General features: G+C 40.0%; 1 protein-coding gene across 3 annotated transcripts in view; it reads left to right on the top strand.

The window, feature by feature from the left end:
- MCF2L (MCF.2 cell line derived transforming sequence like) overlaps nucleotides 1–26115 on the top strand; it is a 102901-nt gene that overhangs the window by 52327 nt on the left and 24459 nt on the right. For all 3 annotated transcript variants that reach the window (XM_075525608.1, XM_075525615.1, XM_075525598.1), the window contains exons 4-10: nucleotides 8715–8805; nucleotides 20232–20351; nucleotides 20824–20940; nucleotides 21447–21596; nucleotides 22312–22436; nucleotides 24219–24333; nucleotides 25314–25433. In XM_075525608.1, the coding sequence (XP_075381723.1) occupies nucleotides 8715–8805; nucleotides 20232–20351; nucleotides 20824–20940; nucleotides 21447–21596; nucleotides 22312–22436; nucleotides 24219–24333; nucleotides 25314–25433 (838 nt within the window). The remainder of the gene's footprint in view (nucleotides 1–8714; nucleotides 8806–20231; nucleotides 20352–20823; nucleotides 20941–21446; nucleotides 21597–22311; nucleotides 22437–24218; nucleotides 24334–25313; nucleotides 25434–26115) is intronic.

Raw genomic sequence — 26115 nt, 5'->3', positions numbered from 1 at the left:
TGATGAAACTTTAACAGGTTCAGCTCCAACACAAAGGCTCAGATTTTCTTCATTTCCTGTGCAGCTTCATCTGTTTCTCTGAAGAGAGGGCAGTAACTATCAAAATCAAAGCAAAGAGAAGGTTCAAATGCTGCGTTTTGAATGTGCATTTAAAAATCCATCTATTCACAGAATTTCAGTGCAGAATGAAAAAGATGGTAGAATAGTATGCACATTGTTATAGTGGTTTAGTTGTTTGTTTTGTTTTGCGGGGGGAGCAGTTTTTATTTTCAAAATCAGATTTTAAATGTAAGAATCAAATCGTTCCTCCTGGCTTACAGGTTATGCTCCTGCTGTGGGGTGTCACAACATCAGCTGTGTTGGGTAAAATGCAGCTGTTACTGCCAGGAGCTTTATATATAGTAATTTTTACTTGGCATTCAGTGATTTTGGACAGACCACTAGAGGCTGCACTTGTATAGCAGCACTTATGACTGTCTCATTTCAAATTTCTTTTGCTGGAATTCCTTCTCTTTCCTATATTTCTTCATGAACAATAGTCAGCCTTAGTTTGAGTTGGGTAGGTTTTTCCTTCCGCAGTTAAAGTTCATTGAGCTGACTATGAGAGGGCCCAATAATGAAATATAACAAATTCTTCTAGATCAATAGCCTTTTGTTGAAGCACAGTACAGGCACTCACTAGTTACACACAGTAAGAAGTAGATGGTAAGTTTTGTCCTTGATTCCAGAGATTTGAATACAGAAAGATAGGTGCAGTGCAGTGATTTCCACACCATCAAGCATCAGCTTTAAATTCAGCACCTCAGGAAGCTTGAGGTGAGCTTCTTCCTTGGGTCTGTGCTCTATGGATGGTTTTCCAAGGATATCAGAAGCAATGGACATGTCCTCCCAACTGCGATTCCTGCACTAGCTGACAGTGTTTTCAGCTGAAGAGATATAGGTTACAAATATTAAAGACAAAACTATATTATAATTCCATCTGAAATTATGCAGAAGTTGTTAATCATTGCGTTCCCATTTTTGTCCCATATGCAGTGGCATGTGTCAGAAACGGAGCATGCTCATAATTTCTGTTTTTTCTCATAAATGTTGCTGGAATAAGAACTGATATCTGATAGACCAGTTACACACTTCAACTAAAAGTGATTCTTGCGGGAATCCGAACTGAGCTGTCAGGCCTGCAGTTTGAATCAGAGCTGAAATGTCATGCCAGTTTGCTTTGGGGCTCAGAAGGTCTGTTAGGTAGCCAAAGAGCTTCATCTGGGTGTTTGTAAATGTTATGTTCATAAATGTTACCCTCGTTATGAACAATTCTGTTCAGATGTGTGCAATATTCTTTGACCTCAGTTAGTCATACATATACATCTGTGGCAGAATTTGGCACCAAACTGCTATTTTCTGTCTAACCAATTAAATGTCATTACAGGATCATTCAATTGTATGTACAACCATCTTTTGGGAATAGGTTTTCATTCTATTTATTTTCTTGGCAGATTATTTCTTTGCCACTGATATCTCAATACCAATGCAAACCTCAAATTTTCTGTCATAAAAATAGAAAATAGAATTTTAAAGTTTGCTGATTTAGAGCAAGTGTAGTTAGTGGGAAGGTATTACTGTCCAGCTTTCAGAACACTTCCAACTTGTCTTAGGTGTGTAATAACTTTGATTTGTACATTGACATTGCAGATTTGGAATATCATTTGTAACATTGGTGTTATAAAGGATTATAACTTTTTTTTTTTTTCCAGGCTATTCTTCAGTTGAATGCTTTTAAGTACTAATTTAAGTGCAGGTTTCTAGAAAACATATAAATAAGATCTGAAATAGCAGCAGCACTACAAAGCAGTATTCAGCTTAGATACTGTGTTAAAACCTACAGTCTCACTTAGCAATTGAAACTAGAAAGTTCATTGTCCAATGTAGAACTCAAATAATGTTTGTTTTACAGTTCTTTTTCAGTTCCTGCTATCTCTAAATTTATTTTATCAGGCACCTTCTACAGTGAGGCTGGGTATTATAGGCTATAAAAGCCTGCGATATCTGAAGCTTTCAAACTGGAGCTTTGTGGAATGTGATATATCCTCGTATTTCCATCATTTACTCAAGAAAGCACAAGACCGCTTTCTTCTCCTTAGAGACTGTGGTTTCAAACATTAAGAAGTCCTTAATCTTAGTCTCACTTTGGATAGTGAGAAAGAAGCTGCCATAAGATCAAAATACTTGGACCAATCAAGTACAAAAATATTTTGAAATTAATAAGTAGAACACCTTTTAAAATGAGTGGAACATGCCACTGGAAATTTTTTGTTTATTTTTTAAAATACCCAGCTAGTGGATTTGTTTTGGAATTAAGTGGATAAACTGGCCAGTTTTGAAACAAAATAGGCTTTATGATAATGAGCAATCAAGAATTGTAAGAAAATGAAACTGCTGTAGGTCTAATTACTGTTTAGTGGCCTGGGTACCAGATTTTGTTTAATGTTACAGTTGAACTTTAACTTTTTTTTCTTTGTCAAATTCATAAACCATTAAATTCTTCTGCTGTAGGAAAAACTGCATCCTCTAGGACTTACCTAGTGATCAAATACAAGAAGTCTTGGTTATCGTACACAAGGAGGGGAGATGTGGGTAAGGCATGCCAGGTGAATTGTTCCTGCCCTTTTCCTTGCTGGGAAACCAGCATAAAACTGGTAAAGTGAAACGTCACCATAGGGCTTTGCTTATTTTCTTTCCTAGTTGCTGTACTGGAGACTTCTATCTTGATTTGTTAATACCATTAATATCATGTTCTTCATCATATTTATCTGGCTGTCTTCTAGAGTATATAAAGGCCACTAAGGAGATGGCTCTTCTCTGCTTTCATTCACTGCCAGGGCATTAGTGGTTTCAATTTTTTAATGTGTGAAACACTTATGATTAAGAAAGACTTCTTCTCTCCCCCTTGCCCCCCACAAAGTCATTCCTAGCAGCAGCAGCAGAGATGGAGAAGTGGTCTTGGAAGTGGCGCAGGTTCAGTCAGTTGAAATGCCTCTGAAAATGTAGGATGCAGAGTTTCTCTTGGGAAACAATAACCTTGCTAGTTAGTGTCTAGTTTCCGATAGCCTGTTCCTAAGCAAGGTAAGAGAATGCTGTTCTTGATTACCCTAGCTTGTTTGCTGATGACTGAATATAGCATGACTTCTGAATTCAAAGAGTGATAGCTGCTGGAAGCATTTTTATCACTGGGGGCACAATGGGAATGCTTGGAGTTCAAAGTGTTTGTTACCCCTGTGCTGAGGCTACTGAACTGTCTCCTTGTATATGCTGAACCTGTTTGAGCTCCACCTTGTCTTTTTCTGCACTGGATACAATTCTACCTTTGAGATTTTTTTTTTCTTTTTTTTAAAGAGCTTGTCCGCACAACCCTTGTGGCATGCCCAAGCATAAACCTAACTGCTGTATGGACAGGATGGGCAATACCATTCCTAAGATGATCTGTTACCATGTCTAGTATGATTGCCCTTTTGTGGTACAGTAGTATGGCCAATGATGGGTGGATGGCCCATTCCATGGGCCTTCCTACATAGGCCTATGTGTTGCATGCCAGAAAAGATCAGGATTTGTGAGCAGCCTGAGACTCTGCATCTCTTCAAGCAGTGTGTGCATATCACTGATGCACATGATGGTCAGTGATGAGCCACAGAGGGTGAGTAAGCTTTAAGAACGGGTGGTACCAGGGATCTAAAGACAGCTTCAGCTGCTTATAATGCAGATTGCTGCAGACATTGCCTTGGTGCTCTGCTCAATGCAGTAATTATTCACTGAATATTACTGAAGTCCTACTATCAAAGTAGCTGTTCAGCCAGTGAGAGCAAGAATTTCTGGTCAGTTTGTATGTATAGGCAGAGCTAGTCAAGGTAGAGAACAATCCTGAGTGTAATGTAAGCCAACTGTTTAATAATAAGGCTTTAGGACTGAAATTAACTTTTATTAAACGGGAATTATTTAACCTAAAATGCTGCACAGAATTTCAAATATCCAAAAGCTTGATATTATTTAGTTGCTGCGATGAACCTGAATATTTGCTTTGTTTTGTTTGTAGTAGAGAGCAATGTATGCAAGCAGTTTTCATACAGCAGTGTAGAAGCAATAGGAACTTATTTGTGTAGCAGTTGTCACCACCCATACCTTGGAGAAATGCAAGGATCTTTCAGATGATGACTATGTAATTGCTTCCACACACCCCAGAGGGAAGTTTCTTTCTGCAGTCCTATGTACTATAAGCTTTCCCACCCTCTCCCCCAGGTGCATGAGCTCATAAGTCTTGCAAACAAGGAAGAGGGAGATGTCCCCATAATCTAAAGCTGAGGAGTCGCTAAGTGGAAAATTCAGTTCCTGCTCTACAGTCTACATGGAGAACTCAGTGCTTGTTGGGCAGGTACTTCAACCTCACTCTCTCACCATGTCCAAATGGTGTTACACTGGCTCCCCAAGGTGGAGGGAGGGGACTGAGCAGAAAGTCTACTCTCTGCTGCATTTCTTCCCATTATCTGTCCTCTGTGGCCCCTGTTCCCCTTCCCCTGCTTTCTACCTTTCTGACCTGGCCTTTGTGAGTTTGCCGGACATATTTCCTGCAGAGCACGGAGGGTTATTCTGCTTTTCTAAAAATGTTCTGTTCTTTGTGCCGGTGAATAAACAGAAGAACAGAGCTTATCTCGTGATGTGGGGTTTTTTTTTTTTTGTGTGTGTGTGTGTGTTAGGAGGGAAACAAAGGAAGGAAATACTAACTTTGAATTACAAGCTCATATAAATTATGTTTCAGAAAGTACACCGGATACAAGTTAATGCATTAAAGAAAACAGAGGTTGTAAGGGAAATGTCAAGAAGCCTTAATAGGCAGGTGCTTCTGCTAAGGTTGTCTGCTGTTTCTCACTGTAAGGGTTGGTTTCCGGTCATTTACAATTCTGCTAAATTTTCTTTTCATTTGTGATGTCTCACCTGAGTTTCTGTTTTAATGTTCAGCCAAAATAGTCAAGTTGTTTCCCAGAGGTTAGGGAACAAATCCACTGTGCTTCTCAAACACTGAAACAGCCCTTTGTTTGAGAAGCTCAAGGGTCTCCATCCTTTGGTCAAGGACTTGGGGACTTGGCACTTAGAAGAATGATGGCCTTTGTGTCAAGGAAATACCCTGAGAAAAATCTGCCTAAATCCCAGGTCACAGGTGCTCAGTAGCTACTTGTGACTGTTGTCAAAAATGTCCCACTTCATCCTGGGGCTGAGCAGGGGCTTCTCTGTGGTTGCAGAATGAACTGCCCTAGAGCCAGGTCTGCTACCAAGGCCAAGAGCCCGAAGACTGTCTCATGGGATGCGAGTGCCGCCTGTTGACAGGCAGGCAGTGCAGGCAAGCTGCCTAACTCAACAGAGAGGACCATGGCCAAGGGAAGTGTCCACCCGAGGGAAGGTACTGAAAGATTGAGTGGGACGTAGGGTAAGGGAGACTTGGGTTGGAGGATGAGGGGACTGCAATATTCAGGAAGGGCCGGGGTGAGAATTGATTTGGTCATTTGTCCTGACAGTATAAAATAAAGCGCCAAGATTTTTTGAGCTGTTCTTGGGACAAGGCAGCAAGGAATGAGAGTGGTTGAAGTGATGAATGGGAGAGACAAATGTGGGTGGTGGTGGCAGCAAGTTTATTGAAGAGTGATAGAGAGGCGTGAGGAGAACTGGGCTAAGCTGATGAGCACAGTGCAGCTGGAGCAAGGCAGGGGGTAAAGCTTGATGAGCAGGACAGGCCATGTCCATCAGAGCATGCTTCTGCTGAGACACAGAGCAGAAGCCAAAATGCTTTACTGTCAAGCAAATGAGGGGGGGAATCAGTATTTGGATAGCATGTAATAAATATGGCTGAGAGAAAGAAGGACAACTGGCACTCACAGTTAAATCAGGAGCCAAAGGAAAATTGAATACCTGCTTGTTACCAGAGCACCATTTATCCTGTGCCCTAAAAGAGAGGAGGGTCTTGCAAACTGGCTTGTAACTATGTACGCAGGTGTGTGTGGCAGCAAAGAGAGGTCAGTAGAGCAAGGGTGCACTGGCAAATAGGCCTGTTTCCAATATTTACTTTTCTTGAATACGTGACTTTGTTGTCTTCCTAATGTTCTCAGCTTTGTTGTACACAATGTCTTAGTTTGGTTTGTTGCTTCCTGCCTACGACTTGCTGGAGCTGGATCCCAGACTCAACAGCCAGCCCTTTGTAACAAGACACAGTTGTCAAGATAACAAATATTTTTCCCACTGTGATCAGTTCAGAATAGAGCATTTAATTTTTTTTAAGCAATCTATGTTAATGGAGTGTTAACAGTTTGAAGTCAGGTGCTCAAGATTTTGCCCCTGGGTCTCTTCTAGCCAGCAGTGGGGAATCCTGGTTTTTATTTCTGAGCCTGGAAGGGGGCCGCATTTTGAATCATGCAACCACCCAATGTATTTGATCCCTCGATTTGATCCAGTGGAAAAAGAAGGCTGGCTAAAGACATCTTTTGGGCTGTCTTAGAGGTGTGCTTTCCTTTGTCAACTCTTCCACTTAAGTAAGTCTTGTCTTTTTTTCTAGGAGAATGGTATTAAGCTCTGCTTATTGCCAGGTGTTGAGGCAGATGATTAACTGTGTGGAGCTGCCATCTAGATCTTCTCTGGGATCCCAGCTGAGCCTGTCTTTCCCTGTGCTCCTGGAGAGAAATCTGATTGATGCTCTGTCAGAGGCTTTAATTTGATTCCTGTTATGCAGAAATGTCAATAGTTTCTTGAAATATGATACAGATATTGCATTTAGATACTCTGTGGGATCTGAGATTATGCTTCCACTGAGGAAGTACGCAAAAATTTCAGGACTCCCGGGGACTTCTGCTGAGCAGGGGAAATAGCTCTTTAAGAGCTATTTCAAAATCCACATAAACTGCTGCGGGAACAGCTGTAGCACCTTTTTGCCTCCATTCATCCACATTTAGGCTGTGTGACCCAAGGAGTTTGTTTTGCTACCTGATTATTGTGGAACATGGTTGCTATTAGCATTTTATTTTGCTCAGTGACTAAAGATTAAAATGGTGGGAACTTTAAATGGGGAACAGGAGGATGCTAAAATCAGTCTGGATCTCTTTCCTCTTCTTGCCCTTCAAATAAAGAAAGAGAAGGAAAAGGGGAAGCTTTAGTAAATCATGGAGATTTACTGTAGTGGGAAGCATATTGCTAATATAAAGCCCTGTTGGTCTGCAAGGGTTATTCAGGCTTACAAGGCAAGTACTCGGATGTTGTTTATCAGTGTTGTCCTAACCCAGAGGCAAGAGTTAAGTAACATGCACTGAATGTGGGCAGTGAGGGGTTGTTTCTAATATTCTCCTATGTTAAAATGACTGCTTAGCTTCTTTTGAAAGAAAGCAAGTGTTCCTTTGCATTTTTTTATGGTTATTTGTGTTTCCCCCTAAATATTTAGTCTGTAAATTCCAGAGATATTACAGTTTGTAAAAGAGAGGGGATAGACTGTGAGTCATGTTTAAATTTGTAATTTTGAAGAATAGCTTAAGATGACACATCTAGGTACCTGTGTTCTTCATCTTCCTCAACATACTCTTATTATTATGCTACCAACATAATCTTATAATGCAAAGCTGGTGTTTTCATGATTCAGCAATCTTGAATAAGGGATCCTGTTGTCTTGATTTTTATATTGTCTTTTAAGGTATGATGATAACAAATCGATGCACACTATTTCTAAATGTCACACAGTGCAGACAGTAGGCCTTGCAGTAAATTATTATCCGGACTGAAAATACAGCACATCTATTAAAAATGACCACATATATGAGAAAATAACTAATCCGAGCCCGTCTGCCTTGTATTTGCCTGTCGTTTCCATTTTGATTGCGATTGGCTGGCAAGGGCTGCTGCTGGCATTGCACAATTGGCTTAGATGGGGAATTACAAAACAGGAGCAGATCCCTTGATTGGGACTCAGTAGCACATGCAGCTGAGCACAGGCGAAAAAGAAAGGTCACCCGTACGCAAGGATTTGAGCGGGATCTCTCTCACAGATGTTTCCATTCCAGAGAAGCACATCTGATCTCATTTTTCTCATCTCTGACTTGGAGTGTTTAAATGCCGTAGGGATTTTTTGTTTTGGTGAATGTAAAAATGCACCTGGGAACAAGTTTGCAACCTGGAGGCATATGAGAATTTCAGATGAGCGGAGCGGTATCGTGGAATGATCAGCAGGATCTGTGTTTTTAAGGAGTTTTAAATACCAGTGAGGAGGAAGGTGATTCAAACAGAAGGTTAAAAGCAGATGCAAAAGGAAAACAACTTTGTTTTGATCCTGAAATTATACTGAAAACAGCATGAAGGAGGGATATCAGCACCGAAACAATGGAGAATCAAAGGGGTTTATTGTCCTCTGAAATAATCTCAGTACAAGAAATGTAAAAACTATCTTTTGTGAAAAAGAACAATTCATTATTTGAATATGGTTTGAAGCTCTGTGGAACATATTGGGGACTGCTGCATCTGTGTAGTATAGTATATCTTCATCTAAACATGTCAAATAAAGAAGATTCTGCACAAAAAGGTCAAGCTGCTTTTTTTTTTAACTAGTTGTTAACTGCTTTCTTTAGTGAGAGAACCAGAGGAGTTTCATTTGTATTTTTAACTAAACTTTCTCTTTTTCTTCTTTTCTCCTCCAAACTTAGTTTACGAGATGCTGGAATTGGATTTATTCTTGTCATAGATCGCAGACAGGACAAATGGACCTCTGTGAAAGCTTCCATACTGCGGATAGCAGTGAGTACTGTTTTAAATTAACTCCTTAGAAAGATTTTCCATGTTGAACCTTCCTCTTATGAGGAGAAAAGAAGCAATTACTTTATTTCTTCAACAAAATGTTAGCTGATATATGACACACAAAGTATCCAGTAGTGCTTTTGTATCCCAGCTGACTGGGACTGAGCATCACGTGTCTATGATGTGCTTTTAATGCAGTTTGCAGCTCAGGACATCAGCCTGAGAAGGCACTTGGAGAGCGTGTGTGTGTGTGTGTGCATGCGAATGTGTGTGACATGCAGCTCTCCCAAGTGGGAACTAGTATTTGCATGGGCAGCCTGTGCATCTCACAGAGCTTTGGGTCCACCTTTCACTATTCAAGTGAGCTTCCTTTTTAGGAGGAGTTGAGGATGAGGGTCCTGATTTAGTTTACCACTTGTGAAAGGAATTCAGGTGTAAAAACTGATCTTGTGGGGTTTGATTTAAAACAAAGGTTGCTTGTAAGCAAGAAAACCTTATGTACCTACTGTGATCAGTCAACAGCACATGTGGTTACTTTCAGCCTCCTTTTTAATTAATACTTTTTTTAAAATGAAAACTAAGCTTATTAGAGGCTTTTTTTTTTTCCTACACAAGTAGGAAAAGACAGATTCATGTTTATCATGTGCTTACCATACTGTTTGTTTAGTTTCTGGGGTTTTTTTCTTGTTATCCTTGATTGATTGTTACTGTTGATAATCTTTCTAGTAAGTTCTGAAAAACAAAGCTGTAAGTATCTTTTCTTTAATTTTTCATGGCTGAAAATTTTAAGATCCGTGAAATAAAAGTCAAATCAAACCAGTAAATGTCATTTTTGTGTAGCCCCATTTTGACCAAAGAACTCTTTGTTTACTGTAAATTAAAAGGTATTTTTTTAAAGGTAATGTGTCATTCCCACTATATGACTTTTTGTGAATGAATATATAATGATATAATATTCCCACAATACAACTTTTTCCACAATAAGTATGTTTAGGAATGTTAAAATATTAACAATATACAGAAATATTAGCAAAACTTGCTTTTGCAGCTCACTTTGAAATTTTGAGATGCACCATTGAACAGATTCCACTAGTGGAAACCAAGAGCAGCATAATTTGGGGTGATTAAAGAAAAAGGACTGTATCTCTGGAGTTTTTGAATCTCTTTAAAAATTCAGTGCTATAGTTTCTGTTTAAAGACAGATAAGTATTCCACATATGACAGTCCTTTTATTTATGTAATTGAGGTGGTAGGGGGTGGGGGGCAAGTACAGACATGTTGCTTATAGCCTTAATATTAACCTTTATGGTAACGTTCCTCCAGTGTGCGTTATTTTGCCTAGAAGCACAAGGTACAGAACCTGAGTATCTATTCCCCATGATATGGGATCCATCATTGTAGTGATGGTGTTGGTGCCCAAGGGCTTCGCCTGGAGAAGGGTGTTAAGTGCAGTGAGCTCTGTAGGTTGCAGTCCTGTTGATGGTGGGTTATTTTTCTTTTTTCTTCTTTCCTCATTCTTCTGTGAGCTTTATTTAAAAGAGAAATCATGCTTCCTGTCTGAAGTCTAATCTGTGAGAGGCAAGATCTTTGGGGTTTTTTTATATCTGTTTCTTTTCACTGAACTGGCTCAGCATTGGCTTTATATTGCGTCCATGGATGCATGTGACGGTACTCCTCTTGGGCTTCTGCAATAGTCACGTCGTCCCTGAACACTTGAAAATTTTACCTTCCCATTCCAAAAAAAGATGTAGTGACAAATCCTTGTTTACCGTCTCCACCATTTCTTTACTATAATATTTGCTATAAGTGAACTCTAAGTAGGTTTCTGCTGTCCATTAATTAAACAAAGCCAAGTATAAGATACATATCTTGCACCAAAGTCGTGAGGATTTCTCTGGGTCCTGCTGATGGACAAAGATTTTTTTTTTTTTAAATGGCTCAAGGGTAACTAGAGGCTTAACTTCCACTTCTTTGGTTTTCCTAACCATCAGAGTTATCTTCTGATGGTGATCAAGCATCTGAGTGTCATTTGGGCTGTCTAGATTGAACCTTATGTCTGAAAGCCTGGTATCTCTAGCAGTTTTGATTGCTTAAGCTTATTGCTGTGTGTGAGGATATGAGTCTCGTGTTATTTGAGAAGAGAATTTTGCCTGTTGGCTCATTTGCACTAGGTCCTGCAGCATCTTCCCAGCAATCTTTCTCAATTTTTCTTTAATCGCCCCAAGGGGGTTGACCCCTTCGATTTGTGAAATCAGAGATGCCAGCGCAGGGTGCCTGTGGCTGGAGCACTGCCCAACAGGAATATCCTGGCTGGAGCATCTGGCCATCGCTAATATCCCGACAACTGTAGGAAATGTATTTGTAAGCACTGAGCAGCTGTTAACCAGAAACTCATACTAACATGTATTTTTTTTAATAATTATTATTTTATGTTATTTCCAAGACTCTTCACACACAAATGTTTGGTTTGTACTAGTAGGTGTTAGAAGTATGTTTTGAAACAAAACTGACGAAGAAAGAATTTTTGTTTCAGGCTGAAATTAGTGTGGAAAATCTTTCTATATTATGAAAAATTTCTAGGCCTCATTTTTCCTTCTTTGTTGTTAGGGATCTTTGTCTTCCCTGGGACAGAAAATGCGCAATGACGAGCTGAATCTTTATTTCATGCTAATACTTGAGGGTTGCTATAGAAAGTCAAGGCTGTGAAGACTAGGTAAACCTATTTTTGCAGACATAGTGGAAGGGCAGTGGCTGCACCATTCACCCAGGATGACTGCTGCTGAAGCACATGCAGCGACAGCAGAACTGAAACCAAAGCCAGAGGCACTGGGCTGAAAGATGGCCCCTCTTTTCCTGGAATGTGACAGAGATTGTGGCAAGCACATGCACGGGCATGCAGGATTTGCTGCTGTTATACTCCATTTGACAAAGTTGCAATGGGCAGGCAGCCCAGGAGGTTGTCCTGAGCCAGTGCAAGACTGCAGACCCTGTGGCTTAAGAGACACTGCAAACAAAATTATTTTTTTATTTTTCCCCTGATTTAGCTAAAGTGAAGTTATTAGCCTAGTGCAGTCAAGAATGGCACATGTTTGGAGGGTGACTCATCCTGTCTGAGATAGTATCTCTAGGTTATCCATCCAATCTGTTGACTATATAGAAAGCTTACCTTTTAGATGGCTGTAAGTTGGACAGAATTCATCCCTACTGTTGAGTCTCTAGGAATAATCTGGCCTACTGGGATAGCCAGGCTGAGAGGTGGAGTTCTGGTAGAGATGCCAAAAGCCAAGCTTTAAGTTAAGTGTGAAGTCTTGGCAGTAAATTGTCATCTTCCTAGAGAGGCCGTAGAAAACTGAAAGGTATTACAAGACAAATATCAAAATTAGCCATTGCAAATTGTTCACTTTTACTACATTGTTGTTTGAAGATACAAAAATTCTTAAGTTTTTGCCTTGTCAGCTGCTGAGATTCTTCTAAATTTGTATTATAATGTCCTGTTTTCAGTTAAACATGGTATACAGAGGCACTCAAGACCTTGCTGAACTTTTTAGCTCCTGTGGCTGAGCAAGTGGGTAGGCTCATGGAAATAAGGCATGGTTCCTTAATGAGAGTGCAAGAAGGAGCAGTCATAGCTTAGTCTCCATCTTGGCCCAGCTGAAGTCAGGTGAATGACAAACACCAGACAAATCGATCCCCTTTTCCTTTCCATGCAGTCAAAAATGACTTTTTTTCCTCTCTCTTTTTTTTTTTTTTTCCTTTTCTCTCCTAGTGTTATCAAACCCAAACAAGCAATATTTAATCCACAGTTGTAGGAGCAAGGCACATTACTAATCAATGTGTTCTGGGTTTTCACACTACTCTGTTCATAGATCCAGTGTGTTTTCTTAAAAAAATGAAGCCTATGTTATTACATTGTCTTTGTCTCTGTTGTCCTTGTCATCATTGTGTTCCTCCATCTTGAGGGAAAGACTGAAGTGTGAACTCAGCCTTTTAGACACACAAAAAACTGCACTCAACATCATGAAAAGTTTCACTCATCAGCCTCATATTGAAAGTCCAGAGAAAATAAACTTCCTTAAACTTGGTGCTTAGGGAATAACATACGTGTGGGCAACGGCTCTTGAGGAAGCAGTTGATATGGAAGTCACTCAAGTGGTAGTGAGGTTTATCCAGTTACAAAACTTTGCAGTCCTTTCTAAATGTGACAAGAGTTGGGTTTTATCCAGCCTCCTGGGGAAGTTTGCCTTCTGATTTGCCACATTTGACTAAGAATGCATTGCATGCAGGTTTCACGCTTTCTGTTTCAGACTTCATTGTCCAGAGCACTGTTTTTCTTAGCTCTCCATAAATCAAAATGCAGCCTTCACTGTAACAGAGGCTTAGCCCATTCATTGCTTTGAAGATTAGGGCCAACGCTTTTAGCTGGCAGGAGGCGACCAAAAGCCAGTGGAGAGACTGGAGTGCTAATGCCAGCCTAAACCTTGCAGGAGCCAGGCAGTCCCGTTTTTGTGCCATCTGGAGTCTTATCATTGGTTTTACACCCAGGGTGAGAAACAGTGAACTACAGTAATCTGACCTTGAGTTCTCTGACCTTGTTTGTAGAGAGATGTTGAGTTTCTTAGTGAGTTGTTGATGGAGAAAAGAGGTGTTTAGTAACTGATGTTCCATGAAAGGCACCATTTTATGTTATGGATAGGTATTTCCCACTAGCCCAGTTTCTAGCTAGCTCTTTGTGTCATGTCCTGAAAACTGTAATGACGCTTAACAATTTGTATGGGTTAAGTTTGAAAAAACTGCTCTTTTTTCAGCCCTTAGTCATGTTTCTCATTTTAGTTTGGATTCAAAACAAGACCAAGAACTTGACAGTATGACGAAGCTGGAACAGTATTTGTATTAATTTTGTAGCTATTGTTATGAATGATTCCAGTAAATGATAAACTAAAAAGGTTATTTTGAGATGCTGTATGGTTTTGTCTTATTGCTTTGGATGTTTTGAGAGTAATACACGTGCAGGCACTTTCGCAGTTATCCTTGTATAGTCAGCCATTTTTCCTTTCTATTACATTTTTTTTGATACGTAAAAAGAAGTGAATCGCTTAAACTCTGAAAACAGGATCATAACATCACAAGCATTAAACCCAGATCTAATGCAAAACAGCCCAATGTTTTTAAAACTAGATTTCAAACTGCTCCTTTTATGCATTGATTTAATTCAAGATTCTTTCTTGACAAGAAGCCTGTGTAAGAGACTTCATTCTAGCCAGGAATAAACAGTCTTGCAAAAAAACCCCAAAAAAGTACTTATTAGCTCCTTTATATACAGAGGTATTTTGGAAAAAAGTGCCCTGTGGCTTACGGCATACTAGTAAGTGCAGAAGGGAAAACACCACCACAGAGTTTGGTAATGTGGTATATTGAAGCTCTTCACAAAATGAAAAATAGTGTTGTTCCAAGTATTTTTAAGACAGAACTACTAAAACTGAGTCAAGCGTTAGCTCTTTGATGGCTCGCATGGTTCAGATAGTTCTGAAAGCTGACTGTTTCCTTGGGAAACAGAAGAAAAGGGATTGTAGGTTCACTGTTTATCAGAACAGCTTTCCTTTGCTGTGTAGGAGTATAAAAGACTTCTGAGCACCGGGGCAGCTGAGTGAATTGCCCTGTGGGATTGAACAGCAGACTGCAACTTTATTTTAAGTGCATCTCTGTCTAAAAGGTATACATATCTATCTACATAATTCCTTTGTGTACTAAATAAGCCCTGGAGGAAACCTGAGATATGAAAAGTCAAAGGTGTTGGTTTTCTTTTCCAGAAGCTCAGTTTCTGGTATTCACTGCTGAAAGCTGTAGTGACTAGCTCCTGGTTGTAGACCCTGGCCACCACTCTGCTCCTGTGCTGCCTCTTCAGGGGAGCGGCAGCCTGGCAGCACTGCATCCTGTCTCAATGAATATTGTGACTATTGTACAGTATGAGATTTAATGAGACTTATTCCTCCTTTGAAAATGCTATCTGCCCAATAGCCTACAGCACATATGTGCTGTTTATAATTGGTGTCAGGCAGGAGTGCGTGGGATTGCTGCTCTGCCTGACTGGTGCAGGTAAAATTGTTGAGTGACTTAAATAGCTCCCTGCTGGCACCAACAGAGCAAGACCACGTTACACAGTGGAAACCGAAGAGAGGAAGAATCTCAGTACCTGTCTTCGAGGAAACAGTCCTTCCTTCCCTGCAAATAAGCTGCTACCACCCCTTACCGAGCATCAGGCAGGGGTTGTTTCCTGCTCAGCTTTTGTGGTTCCTTACCAGGCATTCAGCATTGTGTCATCTTCATTCGTGAGATGGCCTGCCTCTCCTTACTTCCCCCTGTTAGCAGCTGCTTAACTTCATGGTCAGTACTGGTGCTACACACAGCCTCTCTGTCATTAATATTCTGTGAAGGAAAGTGATAATTAAGATTATATGCAACTAACTTTATTTTACATTTTGCCCAAAACCCAGCTGGGTTCAGTCTCTGTAAGTTCCCCCTTTCCAGAGACCTGGAGCATGCAGTGGAAAACTCCCCATCCCTCAGAAGCGGAGGCCTGAAAGCAGGCAGGTCAACCTGCTCCTGGGTATTTATTAACTGATTTCCTGGCAGATTTAAGGTAGCTCCTGTTTTGTCCAGCCAGCGAAAGTTCTTCCCATGTTCCAGGTTAGGTGTACTCATAGGGCAGCAAAGATCTCAGTGTATTGGAAAGCTTTGATTTAAAGGCTGTGTTGTATATAAATTCCTTGTTTGGTCAGATTTATTTCAAAGCTGCTAACTACATGCACATCTACATCTTTTTCTGTATCTTTGGAATCGGCACTGGCCTGGCTGGATGGGGAAGCGAAGGAGATAAGCAGATAGGAAACTAATCCCACGAGTGTCATGAAGTATCAAACAAGTGCCAGTGCTGATGCAAGTGAGAGGAAGGAATATATGGCTTGGGCTAGAATAGAATAGGGGCTTCCCTAATTTTCATAGAAGATACAAAAGATATGACAGTGTTTTTTTCCCTGTTGGTCTCTTTTGCGTAGGCATTAAATGAGTTGAAGTGCAGTATTTGAGACAAGATGTTGGGGGAGCAGTTAATATTAATTAATCTAGTCAAGACAGACACTTTTGGAGAAAACAGTTTTCAAGCACACAAACCCTTCTTCAAGTGGCAATGATGTTCAGTGACTTCACTAAAACAGTCCTTGAAGGCACTTTATTTTATGACACTACTAAGCATACATGAATATTTATTTTTGTGCTTAACACTTGACACAGCATTGTTGAGAAGTCATTGTTTGCTCTGCCTGCTTAGCATACAATGGCTTCAAACAAATATGCTGCTGGACTGGAACAGAGATTTTTTTGTTGTTGCCGTTGTTCTCCCTTGTTCAGGGTGAAGTTGACTGGTTGATAAAGTTCAAATGCACCTAAGGAGTTTCTCTTGCATCATATCATTGTCTCTGCAAGTCACCAGGGCTTTAGAAAGAAAAAAAAAGTTAGGAAAATAGTAGTATTTGGGCAGTGAAGATATAAGCGCAGATAAACTGGAATAGCTGGCCCTGGTCCAGCATTGTTTACTGTAGCAATCCTCCCTTTTTTTGCTGTTGTTTCACAAAGGTCAATTTGCAGATTTGACTCCTAGCCATGACAAGCAGGGGAGGCATAATTTTTGAGACTGTTTTTTTTGTTGTTTGTTTGGATTGGGGGGGGGGAGGGGGGCAAGGGGGGAAACGCTAAAAAATAAAAAAGCCCAACAACAAAAAAAAACAAACCAGGAAGCACAGGAGACAGACTAGTGGAGAGAACAACAGTGTTGTAGACAGAGTAATCTAGAATTTGAGCTTTTGCTGAGAGGTTGAGAAAACTGGCAAGTCTTGAAGGGGAATTAGTCTAGATGATACAAGACTGTAGTGATTTCAACAGCATCATTTTGGGTAGACACACTGAGATGGAGAAAAATTGTAACGTGTATTATCCGTTTTCTTTGAACTGAACATTAATGAGAGACCCTACTTAATTTGGTCATGCAATTAAACTCTGTATCTCAGAAGAGCTAATACACAGTTTAGAAAAATTTACTATTGCATTGCCTTTGGCTACTACTGTTTGCTTCAGTAACAGTCTAAATATCATAGAATCAGAATAACAGCCTGGGTTCATAGAATCATGGAATACCTTGAGTTGGAAGGGACCCATAAGGATCATCGAGTCCAACTCCCTGCTCCTCGCAGGACCACCTAAAACTAAACCATATGGCTAAGAGCGTCGTCCAGGCGCTCCTTGAACTCTGACAGGCTTGAGGCTGTGACCACTGCCCTGGGGAGCCTGTTCCAGTGACTGACCACCCTCTCTGTGAAGAACCTTTTCCTAATGTCCAGTCTGAACTTCCCCTGAGGCAGCTTCATTCCATCTCCTCGCGTCCTGTCGCTGGTCACCAGAGAGAGGAGATCAGCACCTCCCCCTCCACTGCCCCCCTTGAGGAAGCTGTAGGCTGCGATGAGGTCACCCCTCGGCCTGCTCTTCTCCAGGCTGAACTAACCAGGTGGCCTCAGCCGCTCCTCCTAAGTCTGGCCCTCGAGGCCTTTCACCGTCTTGGTCGCCCTCCTCTGGACACACTCTATTAGTCTCATGCCCTTCTTATATTGAGGCGCCCAAAACTGCACACAGTGCTCGAGGAAGGTGGGGCCGCACCAGTGCAGTGTAGAGCGGGACGGTCACCTCCTTGGGAGGGTTGGGAGGGACCTCAAAAGATCACCTGGGCCCAACCTTTCGTGGGGAAAGGGACCCTTCATGAGATCATCTAGCAACCTGTCCAATTGCATCTTGAAAACCTCCAGCGATGGGCACTCTACCCCGACCCTGGGGAGGTTGTTCCAGTGAATGAGCATTCTCACTGTAAAATAATTAATATCTTATATTGAGATGAAACCTCTCCTGGTGCAACTTGCACCTGTTGCCCCTTGTCCTCTCCACATGGCTCCTTGTGAAGAGAGAGCCTCTGTCCTCTTTGTAGCCACCCTTTAAGTGGTGGCTGGAATACGGTGATGAGGTCCCCCCTGAGCCTTCTCTTCTCCCTGGAGGAGAGACCTAACTCCTTCAGTCTTTCTTCACAGGGCAGGTTCTCCAGCCCTTTGATCATCTTTATGGCCCTCCTTTGGACCCTCTCCAGCCTGTCCACATCTTTTTTGAATTTTGGGGACCAGAACAGGACACAGTACTCCAGGTGCAGCCAGACAAGGGCTGAGTAGAGTGGGATGATCATGTCTCTATCTCTGCGAGTAATGCCCCTGCGGATGCAGCGTAGGATCTGATTTGCCTTGGTTGTTGCAGCAGTGCACTGCTGACTCATGTTTAGCTTGTTGTCCACCAGGATCCCAGGTCCCTTTCAGGATAGTTTCTCTAAAACTCTGGAGTAAAAATCTAGACTACAGTCACAAAGTGTAAAAGTGAGAATTTAAAATTAGAATGAAGAAATTTATTACTCATACATGTAACTTAAAATTTACTTTTACCATTCAGTGTCTTTCACGCTACTTCATTTCATGCCATTATGTGTTTCTAATGTATCTGCTCAACTTGAAGCTAACAGGATAGGCATTTCCCAGTATTCTGGGTAAGGCTAAATGGGTAACATACCCTGCCAAAGACAGTATGTCTGGATGTCATCTGCTGGGGTGGACATCTCACATGAAGACCCATTATTTTGTCAAAATGTGTTATCTAAAAGATATTTCTTTTTGGAGCTTTTTTCTTCTGAAATGTTGATATTGCCATGGAAGAAATTTCCTATTTTGTAAGCTGAAGGTGAAAATTCACGGCTCGGTCAGAGTGTGCACACTGCCGTTATAGGCACAAAATAAATTGACACATGTTTAAATTAATAAATAGCTATCATTCTAAAAAGATTATTCAGGAGATTTAATTAAAAAAATTGTTTTGTCCATTCTTGCAATGTTTCTTAGTATGAGTTAAATAATTTTCTTAAAATAAATTTGCAGTTGGATAATTCAGAAAAAAATGGTTAAAATAACCTTTTCTTAACTTTAGCTTCTGAATAGTCAGGAATTTTCTATAAGAGGTTTTTCCTCTGTTTGATAACTGTGGGTTAGTAAGTCCACAGGGTGTACTACTTTTAATACACATAGAAAGATTGTTTACAGTGCAAGGATGGGGAGCTGGTGTGGGCACTCAGAATTACCTGAATTCCATTCCCAACCCTTGGACAGACTCCTTTGGGACTGAACCACCATGCTTTCTAGAAAATTTGGACATTGCTGAAGTGGAGACAGATTGTGAAGCTCAAATCTTTAAGGTTCCTCTGTCAATTGGAGATCTCAGTTGTACATTGAATATCTGGGGAACCACAATGAATCTGTGAATTCTTCCAGAACAGTTTTTAACTACTTTTCTCTTCAAAAGTTTGTCATTTCCAATGTTGGAACCCTTGGAAACCTTAAAATGAGTATTAAACCACTCTCCAACCAGACATGGAAACAGAGCATATCTTAACATCTTCAGTCAGTGTTTGTTTTTTGGTTGGCTTTTTTTTGTAATTCAATTTGCTAGAAATGTGACATAATTTCCAACAGTATAATGAATAAAATTGCATACTTAATCATTATAATGATAATTTCTTTAGTGAGCTTCACTGCCTCCCTGCAGTGGAAATACTGAATAGAGGAGAAGACTTGCATGATTTCAAGAATGGCTAAATGCCAAGTATGCAAACTCAGAGGTTTGCAACCCACGGCAGCGCTTGATTTTTAGTAATTTAATGCTATTTCTTTGCTTTCCTTCTCCTCTCTTCTGTTTTCCCTCTATCACTTGTAGAACTGGGAAAGTTCCATCAGACTACTAGTTGGAAGATGATGAGAAAAACCACAGCTGAGAATTACTATGTTTGATTTTTATATTTGTCTGCAAAATTAAAGCTTATTTCTAAGCTACTGAAATTCAGTCTTGGTGGCAATAGTTTGTGTAGGCAACTGGCAAGGTAGTATATGCACAAATTAGAAATGTGTTGTTAGGTGTTTGGACAATAATGCAGGTTTCTCTTGGCACCCTCTATTAAAGAGAAGATAAGGTAACCATGAAAGTATTGCTGTTGAAAAAGTACTAAGCCTCCGCTGTTTGTTCATTAGCCTCCTTGGCTAGGATGTAATCTTAGCTGAAGAGCAGTACAAGCCAGTCCTGAAAAATTCGATTCCAGGCGAATAGATTCCTGTTCCCAAAGATGAGTAAATTTCTCTTTGAATTAAGCTCTCTGTGCAAGCCTTCCTAGGTTTATAATTGGTCACTCCATTACAGGAGGCCTTTGATATGGTTAGTTTGTGGTTTAACAGGGGCTTCTCCTTGTTCAAAAATATTTTTTGGAGCTGAGACACAGAAAATAACAGACTAAACTTGTTTTGCAGGCATCTTTCCCGGGAAACCTGCAACTAGTCCTCGTTCTGCGCCCAACAGGATTTTTTCATCGAGCTCTCTCGGACATTGCTTTCAAGTTCAACAAAGATGAGTTTAAAATGAAAGTACCTGTAAGTAATCCTTTGTTTTCACGTTATTATCAGGGATCTGTTAAAGTACTTAATCTAGCCAGTGAGGACCAAAAAAAAAAAAAAAACCCCAAACACAACAAAAAAACCCATGCTTAAGGGTTTTCATGCTTGAATCTTGAATTAGAGGTTCCTCTTAGAAAATACCCATGTATGGTTTATCAAGATAAAAAACCCTGATGGAGTCATTTATGTTGTATAATTCATAAGCTTTATTTTAATACGCACTGTTAAGCGTGGTGCTCATGCTCATTTGCTGTTATTTAAATTTACATAATCTTCAACTGAAACAACTCTTAAGTTTGTTTATTCTATATCCAAAGGAAATAGTTCCATCACGTGCTTCTGTATTAAACTGAAATTTCTCTATCAGAGGCTGAAGGATGGGGCTTAGAATCCTTAATAAGGGACTTCTCGCCACTGTTTGCATTCACTTTTTTCATTGCTGCTGCAGATCATAATGCTGGGCTCAGTATCAGAACTGCAGGGTTACATTGATAAAACACAATTAACAGAAGATCTTGGTGGCACCCTGGATTACTGCCATAACAGATGGCTGTCCCGTCGCACTGTAAGTCTTAAGTTTTTGTTTTAACTTTTCAGCTTAACGAACCCTTCTGTCTTATACCCTGTCATTTATAAAACAGATTCCAAGTGATGCAAGTTGACTTGCTCGGAGTGAGAAGATGTTCCCAATGGTACTTAGTCATCTTAGAGAAAAAAATATGAGTAATAATTTGGGAGTGGTTTTCTGATCACTTGGAGCAAAGGAACTACAGTGTATTACTGTGTTGAGGTTTATTGTTTTTGCTACAAGAAAGAAAAAGCTCAAGTTGTAGAATAATTCCAGATTATAAAAATATGAGGAAGATATACCTGATACGAGCCTAGGAAAAACATACAATTAAGGAATTAATGGTGACGGTATCTGTTGCTTGCAAAATTATACTTTGACCATTTTTCAGTCTTGTAATTCATCTGCTTGGGTTTGTTTTGAGAGTTATATTTTGTGTGTATGTGTCTGTACGTATGCATGTGATGAGCATGAAACATCATTAATGGTTTTTATTCCAAAAGGCTATAGAAGGTTTCGCCCAAAAGGTTAAGCAAACAGCTCAGATTCTTCAGTCCTTTGGGACTGAGCTGGCTGAAACAGAACTACCAAATGATGTGCAATCAACCAGCTCCCTTCTTGCAACACACACAGAAAAGAAGGACAAAATGAAGGTATGTAATTTTTGTAAAGATGCTGTCTCCTAGTTAAACTGTGTTTTTTATTTATAGCTAATAATGTTAATAGAAAATCTGGAGGATTTCCAGACAGTTAATAGACTGTTAATAGACAATAATAATGCGAAACATTGAAATCTTATTGAACTTGTTTTGCTTGGTTTGATGTTAAAAACCCTTTTTGCATTCAAAAATGACAATTCTTGAGGCTAAGTTTACTGATGTACAAATGCATAATAATTTGTATGTGGAAACAGAAATTCCTTTGTAAGTAGTGCTGTGTTTAATTTGTAGTTTTGTTTGCATCAAGAAATTTGATTGTATTTGCATGCATATGAAAATATATGACCTGTTGAAGAATGGACAAATGTTCTTTCAAATCAGCTTAAATGAAAAATGTTTTTTGGGTTTCAAAACTATACATCTAAAACTTTTGAGCTATTTGTAGCCTAAGAAGACACTAGAAGGCTATCTATCATGAAAATTCAACTCAGTTACACTGGGGTCTTAAGATGGTAAACATAGAAAAAGCTGGTATTTAGCATTTACTGTCTGTATTTGTTGTCAAACACTGCTTTTAATCAAACTGTGCTTGCTCTGTTGCTATTAAAACAAAATCCTTTTTCCAGTTTGGTGCCTTATGAAGTCTGCTTAAAAAAAAAAACCAACAACACACAACTACAGTGTGTGGGGTTTTTGTTTTGTTTTGTAGGAGGATATCAGGTTAGCAGTAGAACAGGGAGATGATATCCTTGGAAGTATTACAAAACCAGTTACTGAGAATCCTGAATACAAACTGAATCAAGATCAGCTAGACAATCAAACAACGGTAGAAAGGTGAGAGGAGCAAAATACTGAACATGCTGCTTTTCTGGGTTTTTTGACCCCTCCCCAGCTCTTTTACTTAATTCCATACGCATGCTTAACAAATAAGCAAACGTTACCATGTGAACGTATAAAAGGTACTTTCAGAAACAACTCCCCTGTTGTCAGATCCATCCGGAGCAAAGTTATCCCCTCGTTTTCATTACCGGGTCACCTGGATGTAAGGAAATAGGGGATGCGCTTTGAATTCCAGTACAAAGTAACACTGTTCTTTTTTCCCTTTCTGTCAGATTTAGACTATATAATTGAGTAGGTTTTCCTTATTTTAAAGAATATCAGTGCATTGTTTAGAAACCTAAGTGCAATCCAAGGAAATTTCACTGCTGTAGGGAAAGCAGGAGGGGAAGACAGAAGTGATATATCCCTTCTTTTCAGTAGATTTGTCCACTTTCGATAAGTCCTTTTGAATTGAAGTGGGAGGTGTCTATTTTTTTAAACCTGCCTGAAGGAGCTTCTAACATTGCTGATATCAGTGTTGTTAGTAGCCTTTAAAGGGCTACTAGGGAGTACACTGCTCTTGAAGTATCTATGCACAAACTTCCTATGGGCATATAAGTAATAGATGTTGTTTTCCTTTGCTCCCCCCTCCCCCCTTAAATTACTGCCAGTTTTGGAGACATTATATCACCATAGCACAGATGTAAATTTGCACAAAGCTATGAAAGCATAGCTCATTTCCCCTAGGCAGTATTCTGCATTCTTTTTTTGTCTGTCATTCCATGTTCCTTCTACACTCAGGCTGACTTCTCTTTCCAAATAACTGTCCATTCCAATCCACAAAGCTTGGCAGAAGTCACTTTTTTTGGTCATTGTTGCTATCAGCTATCCGAAGGACAATCAGGGTGGGGGTTGCTAATTTATCCAAAACTTTCTCACTCAATACAATATCTGATGGAAGTTGGAACAAACTCTGTGTGTGTTCCCCCGCCTTTTTTCTAATCAGTTTTAACTTGTAAATTCAGGGTTTGTTTCTGTGCTGTTAAAGACAAAAATTCATTAAAATTCTGATGTTTGGCTTTCCCTGGATGTAGCCTAAGTACAGCAAAGCTCACTGTAAAGATGAGTCCATAGGATACCATACTGTCAACTGCAATATTGGAAGATAAGTTGAAAAGTAAAAGTCTTAAGGCATTGGCCAAAATTAGAAATGAAGAAGATTCTTTTCATCGCAGTACTGCTGTACACTTGCCTGTGATATTTAAGTAGTAGCTCTGCTCAGAAGAGGAGGAGCAATGACCTTCAGGTTTATTATGAGCCTTGCTCCAAGGAATGAAATGTAAGGGCAGCTGGCTGGTCACAGCAGTACCAATTTTTGCCTTCATTCAGTATGAATTTTTGCCTTCATTTGTCCTTCTCACCCAGGGCTTGGGTTCCTCAGGGTCCTAGCCCACACACATTTGCATGTTTTATTTATGTTTGCTAGCCCCAAGTCACCATGTCCCCAGGCCAGAGCTGAGAAGTAGTATGTGCAGTAGCTAGCTTCAAATCAGCACTTGCCAATTTTTCAGAACTTAATGTTTGTGTTGGGTTTCAGTTTTGCATCCATGTTATTCTAGGAAACAATTCTGTGCAACACTCAAAAAAGTTTCCTGTATCCAGTTTATTTTTTCTGGAAAATATTGCTTTGGGGAGGCTTTTTGTTTACTGTGGAAGATTGTATTGTCCCTTGAAGGTTGCACCCATCACTCTTACAGTATTTCTTTTTTTTTTTTTTTTTTTTTTTTTTTTTAAAAGGCTTCTGGCTCAATTGCATGAAACAGAGGCTGCCTTTGATGAGTTTTGGATTAAGCATCAGCAAAAACTTGAGCAGTGTCTGCGCCTTCGGAATTTTGAACAGAATTTTAGAGAGGTGAGAACTTTGTGGTAGCAGTCAATATTTGGTAATATAAAAATGATTCAGAAGAAAATACTTCCCCCGCTTGTTTTTGCAGCTCTTGTGTGTGCATGAAAGTCTTCCCCAACCTTTTTCTTGTACATGTCCTTACTTGACATCCTATCTTTACTACTTTGAATAGCTGTCTGTAGAGACATAATAGCTTCTCTTCTGCAGTCTTATGATTTTTTTTTTTCCATGGGCCCAGCAGTGTATAAGCATTCAAAAACTCCTTTGAAACCTGTTCTCTCCACCACAGAAGCATAATATGCTGGCTGCAAACCTTTCATCTTGCCAATAGGCCCTTTTATGGAACCAAGACTTACCTAAACCTTCTGGCTGAAATTTTATAAAACAGTCTCCAACGCTGTGGGTGGGAAGTTGCAACCACAATGTTAGAAGCTGGGCGGAGGCTGAACTAAAATTTTTACAGCCAGTTTCTGATCTCATGTTAGTTTAACTCATATGCTTGATGGCACCTACAGTCACTTTACACTGGTGTAGCTGATCTCAGAGCACAGCCCCTGTGTCTCCATGGGAGCAATGCTCAGAAACCCTCTTAAAAGTATGTGTGTCTGTCTGTATGTCTCTCTCTCAACCAATTGTTAGGGTGAGGACCTCTCCCTCATGTTTTGCTGTTTATGTTAATGTCGCTTTGTATTATTGTCATCTGGTAAAAGCAAGATCATAAATGTTTCCTGAGCATTAGTTTTCCTGCTTTTTTTTTTTCCCCCAGTACCAGGAAACAGGATTACTTCACTGCCTTTTCTTTGTATTTGTTTTCATTTTGAATTGGGGGTAAAGGTAGGCTGACAAAAAAGTGATTTGCCTCTGTGCCCCAGTAACCCCATAATGGGATTCATCTGACTGGAAATAGTGGCTATCAGCTATTTAACTGATGGGTCTCCAAAGGGGTGGTATCATCTTCATTGATACATAGATGTGTCTCATTTCAGGTCAAAGCAGCTTTGGATATTGTGTCTGAGAGACTGTCTGCTTTCACAGATGTGGGAAACAGCTGTTCACATGTGGAGCACATTTTGAAAGATCTTGCCAACTTTGAAGAAAAATCACATGTAAGAACTCTGCAAGTCTCCTTACTTTCTAGTATGACAATGTGTGTGTGGAGTGGAACAGTATTTGATTATTGAGTATATCTTATGAGCAAAGCTTAAGCTGATAACAGGGCAGAATCAGTGCCTCAAGTAATGTGCAGAAGGAATTTGGAATAAAGTCTGTAACCATTGGAGCGGCCCAGTTCTCGGGCATCCCTCAATGAAAAGCAGAGTGACCGGTCACAAAGTCAGTGTGATCGGTTCGTGGAAGAATTGCATGAAGTGTCTACATAGCCAACTTCTGTACTTAGTGATCAAGGGGCCATTTCCATTCCCGTTAAAGCCACTTATTTCATTAAATCTCAGAAATGAGAAAGCTGTGTATTGAATGTACAATATGTTAAAAGATGACCAACAGAAACACACACTCTAAACAATGTAGAAGGGGAACCTTATTATGATCTGTGCTTCACGATAAAATATAGCTCTATAAGTGAGGTCGTTGCTCTTGAGGCTGAGGTGCCAGAGTTAGGTATTTTTTAATTCGGGTTCAGATTGCTCTGCTGTGCTCCAGATTGCATATATACGCACACAAACATGCTGCTGAATAACTAAGGCATAGAAAGACAATAGTGGTTCCTTCACAGGAGGCCTATGATTAAACTCATTAATGTTTCTGAAGTACTCTGATACAATAAAGAAG

Source organism: Mycteria americana, chromosome 1 (genome assembly GCF_035582795.1).
Source record: "Mycteria americana isolate JAX WOST 10 ecotype Jacksonville Zoo and Gardens chromosome 1, USCA_MyAme_1.0, whole genome shotgun sequence".
Lineage (NCBI taxonomy): Eukaryota > Metazoa > Chordata > Aves > Ciconiiformes > Ciconiidae > Mycteria > Mycteria americana.
Note: the sequence above shows the minus strand (reverse complement) of the source record. Positions and strands in the feature narration are given on the sequence as shown.